The 18,388-nt window shown below is 44.1% G+C and overlaps 2 protein-coding genes across 2 annotated transcripts in view; both read right to left on the reverse strand.

Moving 5' to 3' along the window:
* LOC135518985 (myomegalin-like) overlaps positions 1 to 18,388 on the reverse strand; it is a 119,678-nt gene that overhangs the window by 52,133 nt on the left and 49,157 nt on the right. The window contains 13 exon segments of the mRNA XM_064943989.1: positions 133 to 239; positions 390 to 635; positions 924 to 1,106; positions 1,356 to 1,550; positions 1,987 to 2,166; positions 2,491 to 2,628; positions 3,675 to 3,776; positions 3,958 to 4,116; positions 4,209 to 4,433; positions 4,603 to 4,695; positions 5,461 to 5,580; positions 6,449 to 6,521; positions 6,565 to 6,650. Of these exon segments, the coding sequence (XP_064800061.1) occupies positions 133 to 239; positions 390 to 635; positions 924 to 1,106; positions 1,356 to 1,550; positions 1,987 to 2,166; positions 2,491 to 2,628; positions 3,675 to 3,776; positions 3,958 to 4,116; positions 4,209 to 4,433; positions 4,603 to 4,695; positions 5,461 to 5,580; positions 6,449 to 6,521; positions 6,565 to 6,650 (1,907 nt within the window).
* On the reverse strand, positions 8,446 to 10,391 carry LOC135510343 (uncharacterized). Its single transcript, XM_064931196.1, has one exon. The coding sequence runs from the start codon at positions 9,387 to 9,389 to the stop codon at positions 8,508 to 8,510; it is 882 nt and encodes a 293-aa protein (XP_064787268.1). The 5' UTR covers positions 9,390 to 10,391; the 3' UTR covers positions 8,446 to 8,507.

The following is an 18,388-nucleotide window of genomic DNA, read 5'->3' on the forward strand; positions in this document are numbered from 1 at the left end:
AAGTGTGTATTGTTAGGTACCCAGGTGTGTATTGTTAGGTACCCAGGTGTGTATTGTTAGGTACCCAGATTTGTGTATTGTTAGGTACCCAGATGTGTGTATTCTTAGCCTCAGTAAAGGCCTATCTTCTACCTGTCTCCTCTAGTCTGGATGTGGCTCAGACTCTGGTACAGCCTCTTCTCTGCCCTCAAAGCATTGTTCAGCCTGTGGTACTCATTGACCAACTGTTCCAACACACTCTGACAGAGAGGGGGAGGAAGAGACAGAGCGAGAGACGGAACGAGAGAGAAAGAGAGATTGTTGACACACACTCCACTCGGTAGGCTAGACACCCGACCTTAACAAGGACAATGTTGTAGGCAATAAAGAATTTAGGCAGAGAGGGATACCTGGTGGTCAGTGCTGGAGGGCTGGTCCCTGACTGTTATTTCTGGGGCCAGGATCTTAAATCTATCCTCCTGCTTTTGGGCCTGCTGCTGGCCCTGTGTGAGAGCTGAGCGCAGGGCTGAGAGCTCCAGCTGAGCCTCCCTCTCTTTCTTCCGAACCAGCTCCAGCTCTTCCTGGATGGCATGTACCTCTGCTGCCCCCTCTGGTGTGGAGGGCTCCATGCTCTCCTCCTGTCCCTGCATCAGACTCTGTAGAGGGAGGACCGTGTTATGTTATGACAGTTTTACTACTTGAGACTCTGTTGAAAGTTTTTTGGTATGGTACTCATGTGTGCTTGTGTGAGTCTAGTCTAAATTATATAAGCTATTGTGGAAATGCACAGTTTCATGAGAGAGAGAGAGAGAGAGAGAGAGAGAGAGAGAGAGAGAGAGAGAGCGAGAGAGAGAGCGAGAGAGAGAGCGAGAGAGAGAGAGAGAGCAAGAGAGAGAGAAAGAGAGAGATTCACACAGTGTGTTTTCCAGTGTCCCAGAATTTACCTGGATAAAAGTCTCTTTCTCTTTTAATAGGTTCTGCAGTCGCTTTGCCTCTCCCGTTCTCTCCCTCTCTCTCTCCTTCCGCAGCTCACCCATCTCCCGTTCCCGCGATGACAGCTGCCTGTGCAGCTCCTGCAGCTGGCCCGTCCGCTCGCCAATCACCTGGGAGAGCCTATCAGAGCAGTCCTGAGAGAGAGGAGGCGGTAGGGAAGTAGAGGGAGAGGAAAATGGTGTGGAGAGAGAGAGGTGGAAAAAAGAAAAGAAAATCTGAAATCGACTATCGCTTTATATGTCCATTCTACAGTATATCATTCAATTTCTATAATATACTACTGGATGTCTATCCCCTATCACTGCTGTTGAGCTGGGTGCACTGAAAAGCTAATATGAGATTATTCTCAGAGACAGGTCCTAGATCAGTGGTGTGTGTGGTACCTGTATGTACTGGTCCTTGGTGCTGATGGTGCTGAGCAGGTCCTGGACCTGTGCTTGGTGTTCGTGGCTCTGGCGGTTGCGGTCTGACAGAAGTTCCTGGAACAGTTTCTCCTTCAGTGCGAGGCGAGCCTTCAGCTCCTCCACCACCTCACTGGGGCCCGCCTGGACCTTAGCCAGAAGGGCTGCCGTCAGGTCCTGCACACAGTCAGTCAGACAGACAGACAGGCAGACAGACAGACAGACAGAAATTATCAGTACACCTGTTATATTTGTAAGGGTCAGATATAAGAGCAGGATTTTATTGTTGGACTAGTATTGCAAGTCACTTATTTCAGCCAACAATGAAGAGCTTCAACAATGGGCAGAAGTTAGTAGAGTGGTTGTACTTTGGTTACAAGAGCAAACAGAATGCAAACTGGTGCTATAGTCAGTCCTCACTAGGGTAGATTTAGTTTAGCGTGTGTGTGTGTGTCTGGGGAACAGTGGGTTAACTGCCTTGCTCAGGGGAAGAACGACAGATTTTCACCTTGTCAGCTCAGGGACTCGATCCAGCAACCTTCCAATTACTGGCCCAACACTCTAACCACAAGGCTACCTGCCATATGTGTACTGTATGTGTGTGTGTGTTTACCTGTGTCTCCCGGCTGCGTGTCTGCAGGGCAGACTGTAGCTGGTTGATGAGTGTGTCTCTCTCTCTCAGAGTGCTCTTCTCTCTCTCCTCACTCTGCTGCTGGAGCCACTGCAGGTTCCTGTGGGCTTCTGCTGCCTGCTCCACATCCAGCTCCTTACCCCGCACCAACGCATCCAGACTCTATACAAACACACAGACTAAACATATCAATGTACTGTAGGACACACAGTCTAAACATGTCAATGTACTGTAGGACACACAGTCTAAACATGTCAATGTACTGTAGGACACACAGTCTAAACATGTCAATGTACTGTATAAACTCTAGATGTACTTGTGTGTGTATTCTCGTTGTTGCTCAAGGTATCTTTCTTTAGTTTGTGTGTGTGTGTGTGTGTGTGTGTGTGTGTGTGTGTGTGTGTGTGTGTGTGTGTGTGTGTGTGTGTGTGTGTGTGTGTGTGTGTGTGTGTGTGTGTGTGTGTGTGTGTGTGTGTGTGTGTGTACCGTGATGGTCTCCTGGTTGTTGAGCAGTATGCAGCGGAGTCTCTCCAGGTCTCGTTCTTTCTCTCGGAGGGCCAGCTGTAGTCTCCTCACCTGCTCCTCCCTCTCCTCCAGACAACGGAACTTCTCATCTATAGACCGCTGGACAGAGGGAAAGGCCATGTAGTATTATTATTATCTTTAGGATCATGATCAGTATTATCATTATTATTATTATGATCATATGATTATTATTATTATGATCATATTATTATTATTATTATTATGATCATATTATTATTATTATCAATATTATTATTATTATTATCAATATTATTATTATTATTATCAATATTATTATTATTATTATTATCAATATTATTATTATGATCATCATTATTATTATTATCAATATTATTATTATCAATATTATTATTATGATCATCATTATTATTATTATTATCAATATTATTATTATTATGACCATCATTATTATTATTATTATTATCAATATTATTATTATCATATTATTATTATTATCAATATTATTATTATGATCATTATTATTATTATGATCATATTATTATTATTATTATTATTATTATTATTATTATCAATATTATTATTATTATGATCATATTATTATTATTATTATGATCAGTATTATTATTAGTAGTAGTAGTATTATGATCTTATTATTATGATCATCATTATTAGCCAACTTACATTTACTCCTGAGGTGCTGATCTGTTGCACCCCCGACAACTACTGTGATTATTCTTATTTGACCATGCTGGTCATCTATGAACATTTGAACATCTTGGCCATGTTCTGTTATAATCTCCACCCGGCACAGCCAGAAGAGGACTGGCCACCTCTCATAGCCTGGTTCCTCTCTCGGCTTCTTCCTAGGTTTGGCCTTTCTAGGGAGTTTTTCCTAGCCACCATGATTCTACACCTGCATTGCTTGTTGTACAGCACTTTGAGATATCAGCTGATGTAGGAAGGGCTATATAAATCAATCAATATTGTTGTTATGATCATTATTAGTATTATTATGATCAGTATTATTATTATATTGTTATTATTATTCTCTTATTATTAGCATTACATAATTCTGATCTTATTATTATTGTTATGCTATTATTATTATTATGATCATTATTATTATTATTATTATCATCCAGTATGTGTGTGTGTGTTCTTACCTCCAGTGCTCTGTCCCTGTCCTTGATGCGTTCTCTCAGTTTGTCCATCAGAATATCTCTGGGTTTGGAGCTGTCTACTGATTCCAGGAGCTCAGAGTACTCCTACACACACAGAGCGAGATAGGGTTAGTGTGTATGTGTTTATGTCTGTATGTGTGTGCACTAATGTGTATGTTCTGTGTGTGTGTGTGTGTGTGTGTGTGTGTGTGTGTGTGTGTGTGTGTGTGTGTGTGTGTGCGTGTGTGTGTGTGTGTGAATGTGTGTGTGAATGTGTGTGTCTCACCTGTAGCTGGCTCTCCTTGTCCTGTAGGGAGAGTTTGAGCTGTGTGATGTTCTTGTCTCTCTCCTGAACCTCCATGTGTTTCTCTGCCTCGCTCTCCTTCTGCTGAGCCTCTTTAGCCTGCAGCGCAGAGCGGGACTGAGCCAGGGCACTGAGCAAGTCCTACGGTGGGACAGAGGATAGGTTACACACACCTCCTACATCACAGGGATCCAGACACACGCACGGACGGAAGCACGCACACACACACTGACCTGGTTGTGTTTTTCGGTGACCTCCCTATGCTGCAGTGCCTCCTTTAGGTCAGAGTGGAGTCTGTCTTTAGCTCTGGTCAGGTCCTCAGCCTGTCTCTGGCTCTGTCTTTGCGCTCTATGACTGGCTTCCAGCTCCAGACCCAGGGTAAACAGAGAGCTCTGTACCCCCACTAACTCACCCTGCAGCTGGGCTAGACCCGCAACCTCACTGCCCCCCCCTGGAGCCTGGGACAGCAGACCAAACAAACAAGAACCACTGGGGTTAGTCTGGCCATGGGGAGGAAGGGTGTCTGTCTCCATCTATCTATCAACAATTGGGTTATTATGGCTCTTCATTAACCGGTATCCTGCTCAGTATTTTATCGGGATCTATCTGGGGTGTGTGAGGTCTCACCTGATGTTGCGTGATCTGGTTGTGGTGGGCCATCTCTCTCAGTTTACACAGTGTGGTGTTCTGCCCTTCAATTAACTGGTACAGCTCCTGGGCCTGAGGAGGAATATTCAGTAGTGTAAAGTACTTAAGTAAAAATACTTTAATTAAAGTACAACTTAAGTAGTTTTTGGGGGTATTTGTACTTTTACTTCAGTATATTTCTAAAGAAAATAATGTACTTTTTACTCCATACATTTTACCTGACAACAAAAGTACCTGTTACATTTTGAATGCTTAGCAGGACAGAAAAACGGTCCAATGCACTTATCAAGAGAACATCCCTGGTCACCCTGCTTTCTCTGATCTGGCAGACCCACGGACTCAGGAAACACACATGCTTTGTTTGTGTTTAAGAGTGGCCCTTGCTATCCATAAATGAAAAATATTTGCTTAATATAAGGAATTTGAAATGATTTATACTATAAATGTTTACTTTTGATACTTTAGTATATTTAAAACCAAATTTACTCAAGTATTATTTTACTGGGTGACTCACTTTTACGTGAGTCATTTTCTATTAAGGTATCTTTACTTTTACTCAAGTATAACAATTGGGTACATCTTCCTCCACTGGGAATATTCTGTAAATCACTGCTGATGAAATGGTTGGTCTCTGTAGCTGAGTTGATAGCGCATGGTGCTGCAATCCCAGGATTGTGGGTTTAATTCCCGGGACCACCCAAACGTCTGCATGGCTAACTGTAAGTCGCTTTGGATAAAAGTGTCTTCTAACTGGCACATATTAGTATTATTTTAGTCACTAGGCCATCTCAAATATTTCTGGGGCGGTGATGTAAATTCATGGTAGACCACACACACCTCGTTGTCCTTGGTACTGATAGAGTCGGTCAGCTCCTGGATGGTGTGTTCCTGGTTCTGAGCTGCCTGACGGATAGAACGCAGATCACACTCCATCTCACTGAGCTTCTCCTGCAGCTTCTGGAGAGGGGGAGAGGGAGAGGAAGAGGGAGTTGGAGAGGGGGAGAGGGAGTGGGAGAGGAAGAGGGAGAGGGAGACATTTATTCTTTGTGCTCCAATGTTTCTCTGTAGCAGTGCTTTTTGGTGTGTGCTCGTGAGTGTGTGTGTGTGTGTGCGCATTCATGTGTGCGCTGAGTGTGCACGTGTGAATGCACATGCTTGTGTGCATGTGTGTGTGTTGTATGGATGTGTAATGTCTCTGTGTAGCTGTGCTGTTTGGTGTGTGTGCTGTATGTGTAATGTCTCTGTGTAGCTGTGCTGTTTGGTGTGTGTGCTGTATGTGTAATGTCTATGTGTAGCTGTGCTGTTTGGTGTGTGTGTTGTATGGATGTGTAATGTCTCTGTGTAGCTGTGCTGTTTGGTGTGTGTGCTGTATGTGTAATGTCTCTGTGTAGCTGTGCTGTTTGGCATGTGTTGTATGTGTAATGTCTCTGTGTAGCTGTGCTGTTTGGTGTGTGTGTTGTATGGATGTGTAATGTCTCTGTGTAGCTGTGCTGTTTGGTGTGTGTGTTGTATGGATGTGTAATGTCTATGTGTAGCCGTGCTGTTTGGTGTGTGTGTTGTATGGATGTGTAATGTCTCTGTGTAGCCGTGCTGTTTGGTGTGTGTGTTGTATGGATGTATAATGTAGCTGTGCTGTTTGGTGTGTGTGTTGTATGGATGTGTAATGTCTCTGTGTAGCCGTGCTGTTTGGTGTGTGTGTTGTATGGATGTGTAATGTCTCTGTGTAGCTGTGCTGTTTGGTGTGTGTGTTGTATGGATGTATAATGTAGCTGTGCTGTTTGGTGTGTGTGTTGTATGGATGTGTAATGTCTCTGTGTAGCTGTACCGTGTTGTTGGCCTCGCTCTCCTGGATCTTGGTCTGTGTTGTATGGATGTGTAATGTCTCTGTGCTCAGCTGACTGTTGTTGGCCTTCATACTGGATCTTGGTCTGCATGCTGGACCTTCTGGGCCTCTGCAGCTCACTGATACACTGACCTGCTGCACATTCATACTGGTTCAACTGGCTATGCTGCTCCTCGATCAGAGTCTGGAACACACACACACACACACACACACACACACACACACACACACACACACACACACACACACACACACACACACACACACACACACACACACACACACACACACACACACACACACACACACACACACACACACACACACACACACAGCGGTTAACCTGCTGTAGCCAGACAAAACAGACTTACAATCCAACCTGCACCAAGCTGGGCTGCAGGGTTAGAGTCAATTCCAGGAAGAACACTTTTACTAGCTAGGATGGATTTGAAATGGAATTGACCCCAACCTTGCAGTGCCGTGTTGGTAACTGGACCAAACATTATGTTCACTCATCTGTGTTACTAAAAGCAGATTTATCCTGAGGATATTCTCTTGTGTGTGTGTGTGTGTGTGTGTGTGTGTGTGTGTGTGTGTGTGTGTGCGTGTGTGTGTGTGTGTGTGTGTGTGTGTGTGTGTGTGTGTGTGTGTGTGTGTGTGTGTGTGTGTGTGTGTGTGTAGGGGGGCTGTATCTAGTGTTCTTTGCTGCTCTTAACCTATCTTACATAACCAGTGTGTTAGCATCACTCTTTCAGCATTAACATGTCAGCACTCACATCCTATATTTATAGGTTCTCGCTACACTACTCTACACTACATTACCCTACGCTACATTACACTACCCTATGCTACCCTACATTACCCTACGCTACATTAGACTACCCTATGCTACCCTACGGTACATTACACTACCCTATGCTACACTACCCTACGCTACGCTACACTACCCTACGCTAGCCTACATTACCCTACGCTACATTATACTACACTACCCTATGCTACCCTACGCTACATTACACTACCCACTGCACGCTACCCTACATTACCCTACGCTACACTACATTACACTACACTACCCTACATTACCCTACGCTATGCTACACACACACACACACACACACACACACACACACACACACACACACACACAAACACAGATTTAAGTGCTACAGAGTGCACATCCTCTAATGTGCATCTTCTCTGGAGAGGTTTAGGTGATGGAGATGGACAGCTGGATTACCCAGCTAATTAGCTAGGGGTATGGAGAGAACGGGAATATTCTCACGGTTGGAAGCACTCCACAATGTGCTGGATTCACAGACTACCAAGTAACCTCCTGGAATATTCTCACGGTTGGAAGCACTGCACAGTGTGCTGGATTCACAGACTACCAAGTAACCTCCTGGAATATTCTTTACATCTAACAGATGATTAAATATGCCACAAATACGATTTGTAGTAAAATAAGGTATCCTATTGAAAGAAAAACACTCCTTCTGATTTCAGTATCTGGCAAGTTTGAGCAAAGACAATAAAATGAGATTTGTGAGCCGATGTCCAGAGCTGGCTGGAGAGCTGCTGTAGTATACCTGGTGGGGGCATGGGGGAGGACACTCATGATACAGATCCTCCCACAGCTCCTCCATCTCAGCCAGGTCCAGACCCCCATCCATCTCACTGTCCAGCCTGATCAGAGGGGCCTCCACGTCAGGTACATGGCCATGTATCTCCCCCTCTCCATTCGGACCTCGACGCAGCAACCCCAAGGCCGGCTCATAGAAGCTACGTCTAGAGCCTCCATCGCTGGGGCTCTGTCTGAGCAGCACAGGCAATCTGCTTCCCTTGGGGCTCTGGACAGGCCGGTACACACAGTTCTGGACCAGGCAGAGGGCCAGGGAGAGGTGGGACGTGGATCTCAGCGGGGTCACCAGGTCGTGCTCCTCAGACAGGGAGTCAGAGAACCGGTCATCCAGGGGGTCCCGGGGGTACCCTAGCCCCTCGGCCCCGTCTTGGATAGCAGACAGCCGGGTAGATTCTCCAGCTATGTCCAGGAGTCTATGGAGGGGCTGGAGCTGGCTCGACCCGCCAGGGTACGGTCACTGTCTGAAGCCCGGGACTGAAGCTTGGACCCAGGGATCAGTGTGAGCGAGGAGTGGGTCCCCTCTGGCTCTTCCTCCTCTTCTCTACCTCTTTCTACTCCAATCACACTGGCCGAATACCTCGTCGATGGGCTACAGGAAATACTTCGTGCCAACTTCCTTGGTACTTTACACACAGCCTCATAGTCCGAGTCCACGACTCGCCACGCTGTGCACCCTTGGCACTTCCTACGTGAAGGTGTGACTGTCCCACAGCGTTGTGACCCTACAGCCGTCACCTCTGACCCTGGGTATTGAGAGCGATGCCCATGATGAGGATGGTGGTGACCCCCGAACTCCAACCCCTCTTCAGCCCAGGACTCATACAGAGAGTACACCAAGTCCTCCTGGAGCAGAGCACAGTACTTAGCATGGGTCAGATCAGACATGTCCACTATACCTTCCCCCTGTACTCCTCCTCCCGTACCCCCAGGCCTGGTAATGACCCCTCCACCACCACCCTCCCCGTTGGTCTTCTGGTAGAGGCCTCCGATGAGACCCCGTAGCCGGTGTTTCTCCTGAAGCAGCCTCTGCAGACGTTCGATGGACAGAGCCTCCACACGGGCGACGACCGTATCAAACCTATACATACGCTCCAGTATGAAGGCACACTTGGAGCAGGCAAATTCGCCGCGCCCGTCCCGGGTCAGCTCTCGCCCCAGGGCGTGGGACAGAAGCACTTGGAGGTTGAGTTTGGAGGCGGGGTGGAAGATCCACCGCCGTTGGTTACCGCAGAGCTCACGAGCGCAGATACGACACGCCTCCTTCATTCTGATGTCCAGCATTCCACACACGCACTCAGACGGAGGTCAATCACCGTAGCTTGAAAACGTTAGTCTAATGGTGAAATAACCGTTGTTTTTAATGATAAAAACAAAGGTTCTGGCTGTTTACTGTCAAGTGTCCTATAAATAATAAATAACTTTTGATTGATGGAGGTGAATGAGAGGATGCTATTAGCTCCAATATGACTAATGCTCATCCATCAGAAGAATCACTTTAAAACTCTGAGTATAAGATCATTGAAGGTGGGAATATATTGTATGTAACAGTCCTCTTTCTCTCTCGTCAGAAGATAAATAAATACCACTAAAACTTCATAAAAACAACAGATAGGCAGTCATTAAATACTAATATTGGCACTGGTAGCCTGCAGGGAAACGCAAACAGCAGCAAGTAAAAGAGATGCTCACAAAATCCAATAATCTTGACATAATGACTATTTTTATTTCATAACCCGACCAGCGTTGTTGCTTCAGTAGGACAATGAAGAATTTGGGTGAATTGTAATTGCATATTGCTTGAGCAGAGGGCAGCCAGCAAGTATTCCAGTATCCTTGGTCACCGATTCTGTTGCATTCCGTAATGGATATTCTGAAGCGATGGGTTAAAGTCCGAAAGGGGAAAATAAAGTCATTTTGGTGTCATGCGCCTTGCATATTCCCTAAATACACAAACCACCAGAGTTTTCACTCCAGGCGACTTCATCTCGCGTTTACCAAAACAAGAAAAGCACGCACACGTTCCGCTCCATTACTTGGTTAGCTGTCATTGGGAGGCTCGCACTGTCAGATAGATTATCACCGGTACATTAGGCTACGGCAGTATCGCTTTAACTGAAGATCGTCACCTCGGATAACTGACACACCAAAACAATTCATTCGGTAGCGGCAATCAGGTCCTCCGCAATCCTTTGACATTCATTCATGATTTACAATGTCAACAGTGGAGTTAGCTCACTTCAGCCCCGCGATCCTTTGGGCACACCATGATGTGGCAGCTTTGTAGCACTGGCTAGACCTGGCTGCAGGCACGGAGCGCACCATTTCATGCAATAGGGGTGCAAGATATCTGATCGTCTATATCAAGGGGTTAAAAAGTGTCCCTATCTGACACGATAATACACGTTATTTTCTTTCATATAATGAGCTAAATGTCGGTCAATTTTGTTAAAGATGTTGAATCAAATACTTTGACGATCTCTAATGCTCCCCAGGATGCCCTTAGTTATTCTGGTCCACTCTACACTAAGCTTTGTTTTCGCTTCAACGAACAGGTGAAATGCATATTACCGTGTAGTAACATGGTGACATTAGTGACGCTCTGAAATGTAAACTACTTTATATTCCCAGTGTTTTGCATAAACTCTTGTAAACCAGTAGAAATAATCTAAATGAAAACCAATAATAACATCGTTTTCTCTGCTTTGTTCATTTCCACCAGGCTATTTTTGTGCTTTTATGGGGTCAATACCAATTACTCAAACAGAACCACATACTCAGTCACAATGTTATTTCGTAAATACAGAATTTGATATCAAATTCAATGTGGAATTGATTCTATATTTAACAAAGCAAAAAAAAAACATTTACTTCCTTGCATGTTTAGATCACACACACACACACACACACACACACACACACACACACACACACACACACACACACACACACACACACACACACACACACACACACACACACAAACACACACACACACACACACACACACACACACACACACACACACACACACACACACACACACACACACACACACACACACACACACACACACACACACACACACACACACACACACACACACACACACACACACACACACACACACACACACACACACACACACACACACACACACACACACACACACACACAGCCTGAGGGTTGAACTGAACTCATTTCCACTGAGCAGGCTGAGCAGGCTGCATCACCTTTCCTTCCTCATATTGAGCCTCTTCTAAATGCAAATAAGATCTCAGAAATACACTTACAAGTAAATGCCATTAATGCTTTGCAAAGCAGAAGGGATACATTTTACATAGATTTTCCTATGCCCTATGCCAGGGTTGTGGGATCGATTCCCGGGGCCACCCATATGTAAAATGTATGCATGCATGAAATGTAAGTCGATTTGGATAAAAGCGTCTGTTCAATGGCATATATTATTATATATTATCAGGCAAATGCTTCCATAATAGCGAAGGTGGATGGTTCCAATGTTTACATTTATATTTTATATCTCGTACATTATTAATAGTTATGGGAAGGGAAAAAAAACAGATCTGGCATGTATGACATGATTGTATGACATGATTGTATGACATGATTGTATGACATGATTGTTTGACATGATTGTATGACATGATTGTATGACATGATTGTATGAGTGAAGATACACTGTAACGGTAGTGGCTCTACAACTCAACAGATCTCAACAGATGGGCTGGCCACAGTTCTCATAGTGCTGCTTGCTGTTGAGTGTAACAACAAAGTGCTTCTATTCTACGCTATACACTTAGGGCCTGTAGTCTTTCCTGTCTGACCACATGTCCTGACCATGTCCTGACCTGGACTCAAGTTATAGCATATAGTCATGTGGTCAAGCATAATTATTGTACTGTATTCTATTCTATTCTATTCTATTCTAGAACTGTATATCACAGGAGGCCCAGGCTCCAACGCCTTCAACCAGGCGCCTGTCTGTGAGAAATAGACTACAACACAAGGCTATCCATTACAGTTAGTCATCAGGAAGAGTGATGTAAAGCAGAGAGGGAAACACAGTGACTCAATAGGACAAGAGGGCCATAAAACCGGTTACTACGACTACATATGCTACAAGAACAGAACAAAGAGAGGGGCACTAGTGGTGCAGTATGCACCGACACTGGTGGATGTGGGACTGCTATTGTAGCCTGTGCTGTGAATGGAGGGGTGTAGGCAGATATGTTGACATATGAAGGTAAACCGGTTTTTCTAGAAACACGAGGCAACATGAGAGACGCTGCCGCATATAAATTAACTTACTGACAATAAATTAACTTACTGACAATAAATTAACTTACTGACAATAAATTAACTTACTGACAAGGGCAACCCAATGACATTGAAACATCACATTTGGCTTCAACATTTAAAATATGGTTTGGCTGTGTGAATAAATGAGCTGTACAAAACCACATTACCCAGAATGCTTTAGGCTCATAGGTTTCCACAGTGACCACTGACTTTGTATCCCTGAGGGTGTGCACACAGACAGTCATGCACTCACACTGTGACTGCACATATCAGATTTGATTCTCAAAATAGCATGCTGCCTCAGAACAGAATGTTACAAATGGCTACTAGGTCCAAGTCTCTCTTGGAAAAGGGATGTGTTCAACCAAAAGGGATGGGTTAACCAAAAAGGGATGGGTTAAATCAGAAGGGAATGATTATCAAAAGGGATGGGTTCAACCAAAAGGGATGGATTAAACCAAAAGGGATGGGTTCAACCAAAAGGGATGGGTTAAACCAGAAGGGATTGGTTAAACCAAAAGGAATGGGTTCAACCAAAAGGGATGGGGTCAACCAAAAGGGATGGATTAAACCAAAAGGGATGGGTTCAACCAAAAAGGGATGGGTTCAACCAAAAAGGGATGGGTTCAACCAAAAAGGGATGGGTTCAACCAAAAGGGATGGGTTCAACCAAAAGGGATGGGTTAAACCAAAAGGGATGGGTTAAACCAAAAGGGAATGATTATCAAAAGGGATGGGTTAAACCAGAAGGGAATGATTATCAAAAGGGATGGGTTACCAAAAGGGATGGGTTAACCAAAAAAGGATGGGTTAAACCAAAAGGGATGGGTTAAACCAAAAGGGATGGGGTCAACCAAAAGGGATGGATTAAACCAAAAGGGATGGGTTCAACCAAAAGGGATGGGTTCAACCAAAAGGGATGGGTTCAACCAAAAAGGGATGGGTTCAACCAAAAAGGGATGGGTTCAACCAAAGGGGATGGGTTAAACCAAAAGGGATGGGTTCAACCAAAAGGGATGGGTTCAACCAAAAGGGATGGGTTAAACCAAAAGGGATGGGTTAAACCAAAAGGGATGGGTTAAACCAGAATGGAATGATTATCAAAAGGGATGGGTTACCAAAAGGGATGGGTTAAACCAAAAGGGATGGGTTATCAAAAGGGATGGGTTACCAAAAGGGATGGGTTCAACCAAAAGGGATGGGTTCAACCAAAAGGGATGGGTTCAACCAAAAGGGATGGGTTAAACAAAAAGGGATGGGTTAAACCAAAAGGGAATGATTATCAAAAGGGATGGGTTACCAAAAGGGATGGGTTAACCAAAAAAGGGATGGGTTAAACCAAAAGGGATGGGTTCAACCAAAAGGGATGGGTTCAACCAAAAGGGATGGGTTCAACCAAAAGGGATGGGTTCAACCAAAAGGGATGGGTTCAACCAAAAAGGGATGGGTTCAACCAAAAAGGATGGGTTCAACCAAAAGGGATGGGTTAAACCAAAAGGGATGGGTTAAACCAAAAGGGAATGATTATCAAAAGGGATGGGTTAAACCAGAAGGGAATGATTATCAAAAGGGATGGGTTACCAAAAGGGATGGGTTAAACCAAAAGGGATGGGTTCAACCAAAAGGGATGGGTTACCAAAAGGGATGGGTTAAACCAGAAGGGATGGGTTATTGGTGCAGCAGGTGCCGCTTCTCATTCGAATGCTGTAATTTTATCTAAACCATCAGGTGTACGCCGATCCCAGCTAAGTAACTCATGCAAAGAGTTAAAGCGCAATTATGTGTTTTATCTCCAGTACTCTGCCATGATTGTCAGTTATGTAGCTGCTCTACTGATAATCTCAGTGCGTCCTTGCTGGGATGACACAATCAGTCTACTACCGGAGAATATCAACACCAAACACATTGGTTCACCGTTCCACGGGAGCAGACAGTACACAGCATACCATAATGTTCTGAATAATGGCCAAGTCTACCTCGCTCCTTATTCTACTGAACCGCTTAGGCGTAACAAACACAAGTCCAACATTTATCAGAAACTGTTAAACTACCTGTTCACTACCCTCCTGCTCTCCGGGGATGTACAACTCAATCCTGGGCCCAATATCACCGAGCCAGTGATACGCACCGGAGTGGAGAGCGGTGGATGGCCTCGTCCACTGATCGTCGCCGCTGTGGAGGTGGGTGAGTGCTATGGTCCTATGGTTTCTCTCGACTCACCCGACTCCAGGATAGATTTTGACTCTTCAAACATACCAGAGTCGCTATATGCGATCCCTGACTCTGCTTCTGGTACGCAAGCTATTTTAATTAGTTCCCCGCATCCAGTGCAGGCGGGAGGGATTCTTAATTGCGCTACCGAACTGCCCCTAATCAAAACGAAACAAAACGGCCTAAACCCAGCCGTCAGAAAACACAGAAAATTTAACATTTTTCAATGTGTCAATCACTCTCGAGTCATCTGGGACCCACGAGCTAAGCCCAAGGGACTACTAGGGGGGCACTTGAACATTCGTAGTGTCATTCCAAAAAGTGATCAAATTCAACATCTACTCACAGACTCCAACCTTGACTTTCTCTGCCTCTCAGAGACATGGCTCCATAAACACTCTCCATATGCTGCTTTGATTGTGCCTGGCTACAATGTTTTCAGGAGAGACAGGATTGAAGGAAGAGGAGGGGGTGTGATGATTTACATTAAAGAACATATCCGATGTAAACAAATTGAGTGGTCATGTGATAATGAACTAGAATGTATCGGCCTGAACGTTACACTGTCTCCCCAAATGTATTTTACCCTCATTGGAATGTATAGGCCACCTTCCACCAAAAGTGTGTTTTTTGATCAGTTTAATACCATGCTTAGGGAATGTGATTTTGGGAAAGAGGTCATCTTAATGGGAGATTTTAACATGAATTATGAAGACAAGTGTTGTAGGAAAACCCTCAAACGGATCACTAATACCTTTGACCTTACACAGCTAGTTAAAGGGCCAACCAGGGTGACTTGTTGCTCTAAAACACAGATTGATTTGGTGTTCAGTAATAAACCAGAGAGAGTGACTAAATCATTCAATATGGTTACTGGGCTGTCTGATCATAATCTGACACTTATAGCCAGAAAGCTGACTAAGAGCAGGTTTAACCTCTCTACTGTTAGAAAGCCGGATCAACTCAGAATACCTAAGAGTGAATTAAACTATTTTGAAAAAGCAATTAAGGGAATAAACTGGAATGATCTCTTGTCCTATACAGACGTGGAAGCTGATAGTCAGGTTTTTCTATCCACAATCCAGACTACAATAAATGGCTTCCTAAAGAAAATCAAATCCAAACCTGGCCAAAAGAGCACTCTTCCTTGGCTAAATTGAGAAATCATGAAATTGATGAAAGAATGAGATTATGCTCTAAAAATAGCCCTAAAATCTAAATTAGAGCATGACAGACGTAGGTTTACCATGTTGAGAAATAAGGTGATGAAAGAAATCAGACAGGCCAAGGCAAACTTTTTTATTAACATAATTGGTGAAGCAAAGGGAAATTCTAAATTGATATGGGAGAATCTAAAAAAGTTAACAGGGAAAGACCATAGTAACACTGCAAAAAGACTAGAAATCATGGTGAATAACAATCTAACACAGGATGCAGTCGAAATAGCAATAGCTTTCAATTCCTACTTTATTGACTCTGTCAGGGTACTGACACAGAACCCCTCCACTGGTTTCTTGGGCTCAGTGCTAGTGAATGACACTCAACCTGTCTTCATCATAAGGGAGGTTTCTGAGTCAAAGGTGAACAAGGTGATTAGCTCACTAAAGAACTCTAAAGCCAAAGATGTGTTTGGGATGGACTCTACCTTTCTTAAAAACTACAAGGAGTCACTCATTGGCCCCATTACTAAGGTCACCAACACATCTATTGGTCTCGGTGTGTTTCCAAGGGTATGGAAGTCGGCCATAATAACGGCCATCTTTAAATCAGGCGACCCTGCTGACGTGAGTAACTACAGGCCCATTAGTATACTACCTGTGGTGTCAAAGGTTGTTGAAAAGTGTGTAGCAGAACAACTGATTGCCCACCTCAACAACAGCCCCTTCACATTACACTCCATGCAGTTTGGCTTCAGAGCGAAACACTCCACAGAAACGGCCAACTGCTTTCTTCTGGAAAATGTGAAGTCCAAGATGGACAAAGGGGGTGCTGTTGGGGCTGTGTTTCTGGACCTAAGGAAGGCTTTTGATACTGTTAACCATGAGATTCTCATCACAAAATTGTCAAAGTTCAACTTTTCCCCTGATGCCTTGAGATGGATGAAATCATAACTTGAAGGCAGAACTCAGTGTGTCAGAGTGAGCAATGAGCTGCCGCCCTATCGTAGCTATGATGTGGGCGTGCCCCAAGGGTCAATACTGGGGCCCCTCCTGTTCAGCCTGTACATTAATGATCTGCCTTCTGTCTGTACTGGGTCTGAAGTTCAAATGTATGCAGATGATACAGTGATATATGTGCATGCAAAGAGCAAACAACAAGCTGCACAAGAACTCACTACTGTAATGGTCCAGGTTACAAAGTGGCTCAGTGACTCGTGTTTGCATCTCAATGTGAAAAAAACTGTTTTCATGTTCTTCACAAAGAGGGCAACAGATGCTACTGAGCCAGATGTCTATGTGTCAGGGGAGAAGCTCCAGGTGGTATCCGATTTTAAGTACCTTGGCATCATACTTGATTCCAACCTCTCTTTTAAAAAGCATGTGAAAAAGTTAATTCAAATAACTAAATTCAACCTAGCTAATTTCCGATTTATACAAAATTGTTTGACTACAGAGGTAGCAAAACTGTACTTCAACTCTATGATAGTCCCCCACTTAACATACTGCTTGACTAGTTGGGCCCAAGCTCGCTGTACAACATTAAAACCTATTCAGTCTGTCTACAAACAGGCTCTCAAAGTGCTTGATAGGAAGCCCAATAGCCATCATCATTGTCACATCCTTAGAAAGCATGAGCTCTTGAGTTGGGAAAATCTTGTGCAATACACCGACGCATGTCTTGTATTCAAGATCCTTAATGGCCTGGCTCCCCCTCCACTCTATTGATTTTTGTTAAACAGAAAACCCAGACATATGGCAGCAGATCCACAAGGTCTGCTATGAGAGGTGACTGGATAGTTCCCCTAAGGAAAAGCACCTTTAGTAAATCTGCATTCTCTGTGAGAGCTTCCCATGTCTGGAATACACTGCCATCAGACACACATAACTGCACCACATATCACACTTTCACAAAATGCTTGAAGACATGGCTAAAGGTCAATAAGATTTGTGAACATGGTCCCTAGCTGTGTGTTGCCGCTTTCCATGTTGTCTGTTGTCTGTAGCTTGTGAGGTGTGGAAACACTTTGTTGCTTTTATGAATTTTGTCTTGCTGCTTTTTGTTCTATGTTGCTCTGTCTGTATGCTACGTCTTGCTTGTCCTATGTTGCTCTGTCTGTATGCTATGTCTTGCTTGTCCTATGTTGCTATGTCTTGCTTGTTCTATGTTGCTATTGTCTATATTGTAATTGTTTTTAATAACCTGCCCAGGGACTGCGGTTGAAAATTAGCCGGCTGGCTAAAACCGGCACTTTTACTGAAACGTTGATTAATGTGCACTGTCCCTGTAAAAATAAAAATAAACTCAAACTCAACTCAAAAGAGATGGGTTCAACCAAAAGGGATGGGTTAAACCAGAAGGAATGGGTTACCAAAAGGGATGGGTTAAACCAAAAGGGATGGGTTAAACCAAAAGGGGTGGGTTCAACCAAAAGGGATGGGTTCAACCAAAAGGGATGGGTTAAACCAAAAGGGATGGGTTACCAAAAGGGATGGGTTAAACCAAAAGGGATGGGTTACCAAAAAGGATGGGTTAAACCAAAAGGGATGGGTTAAACCAGAAGGGAATGATTATCAAAAGGGATGGGTTAACCC

Source organism: Oncorhynchus masou, chromosome 3 (assembly GCF_036934945.1).
Source record: "Oncorhynchus masou masou isolate Uvic2021 chromosome 3, UVic_Omas_1.1, whole genome shotgun sequence".
In the NCBI taxonomy this organism is placed as follows: domain Eukaryota; kingdom Metazoa; phylum Chordata; class Actinopteri; order Salmoniformes; family Salmonidae; genus Oncorhynchus; species Oncorhynchus masou.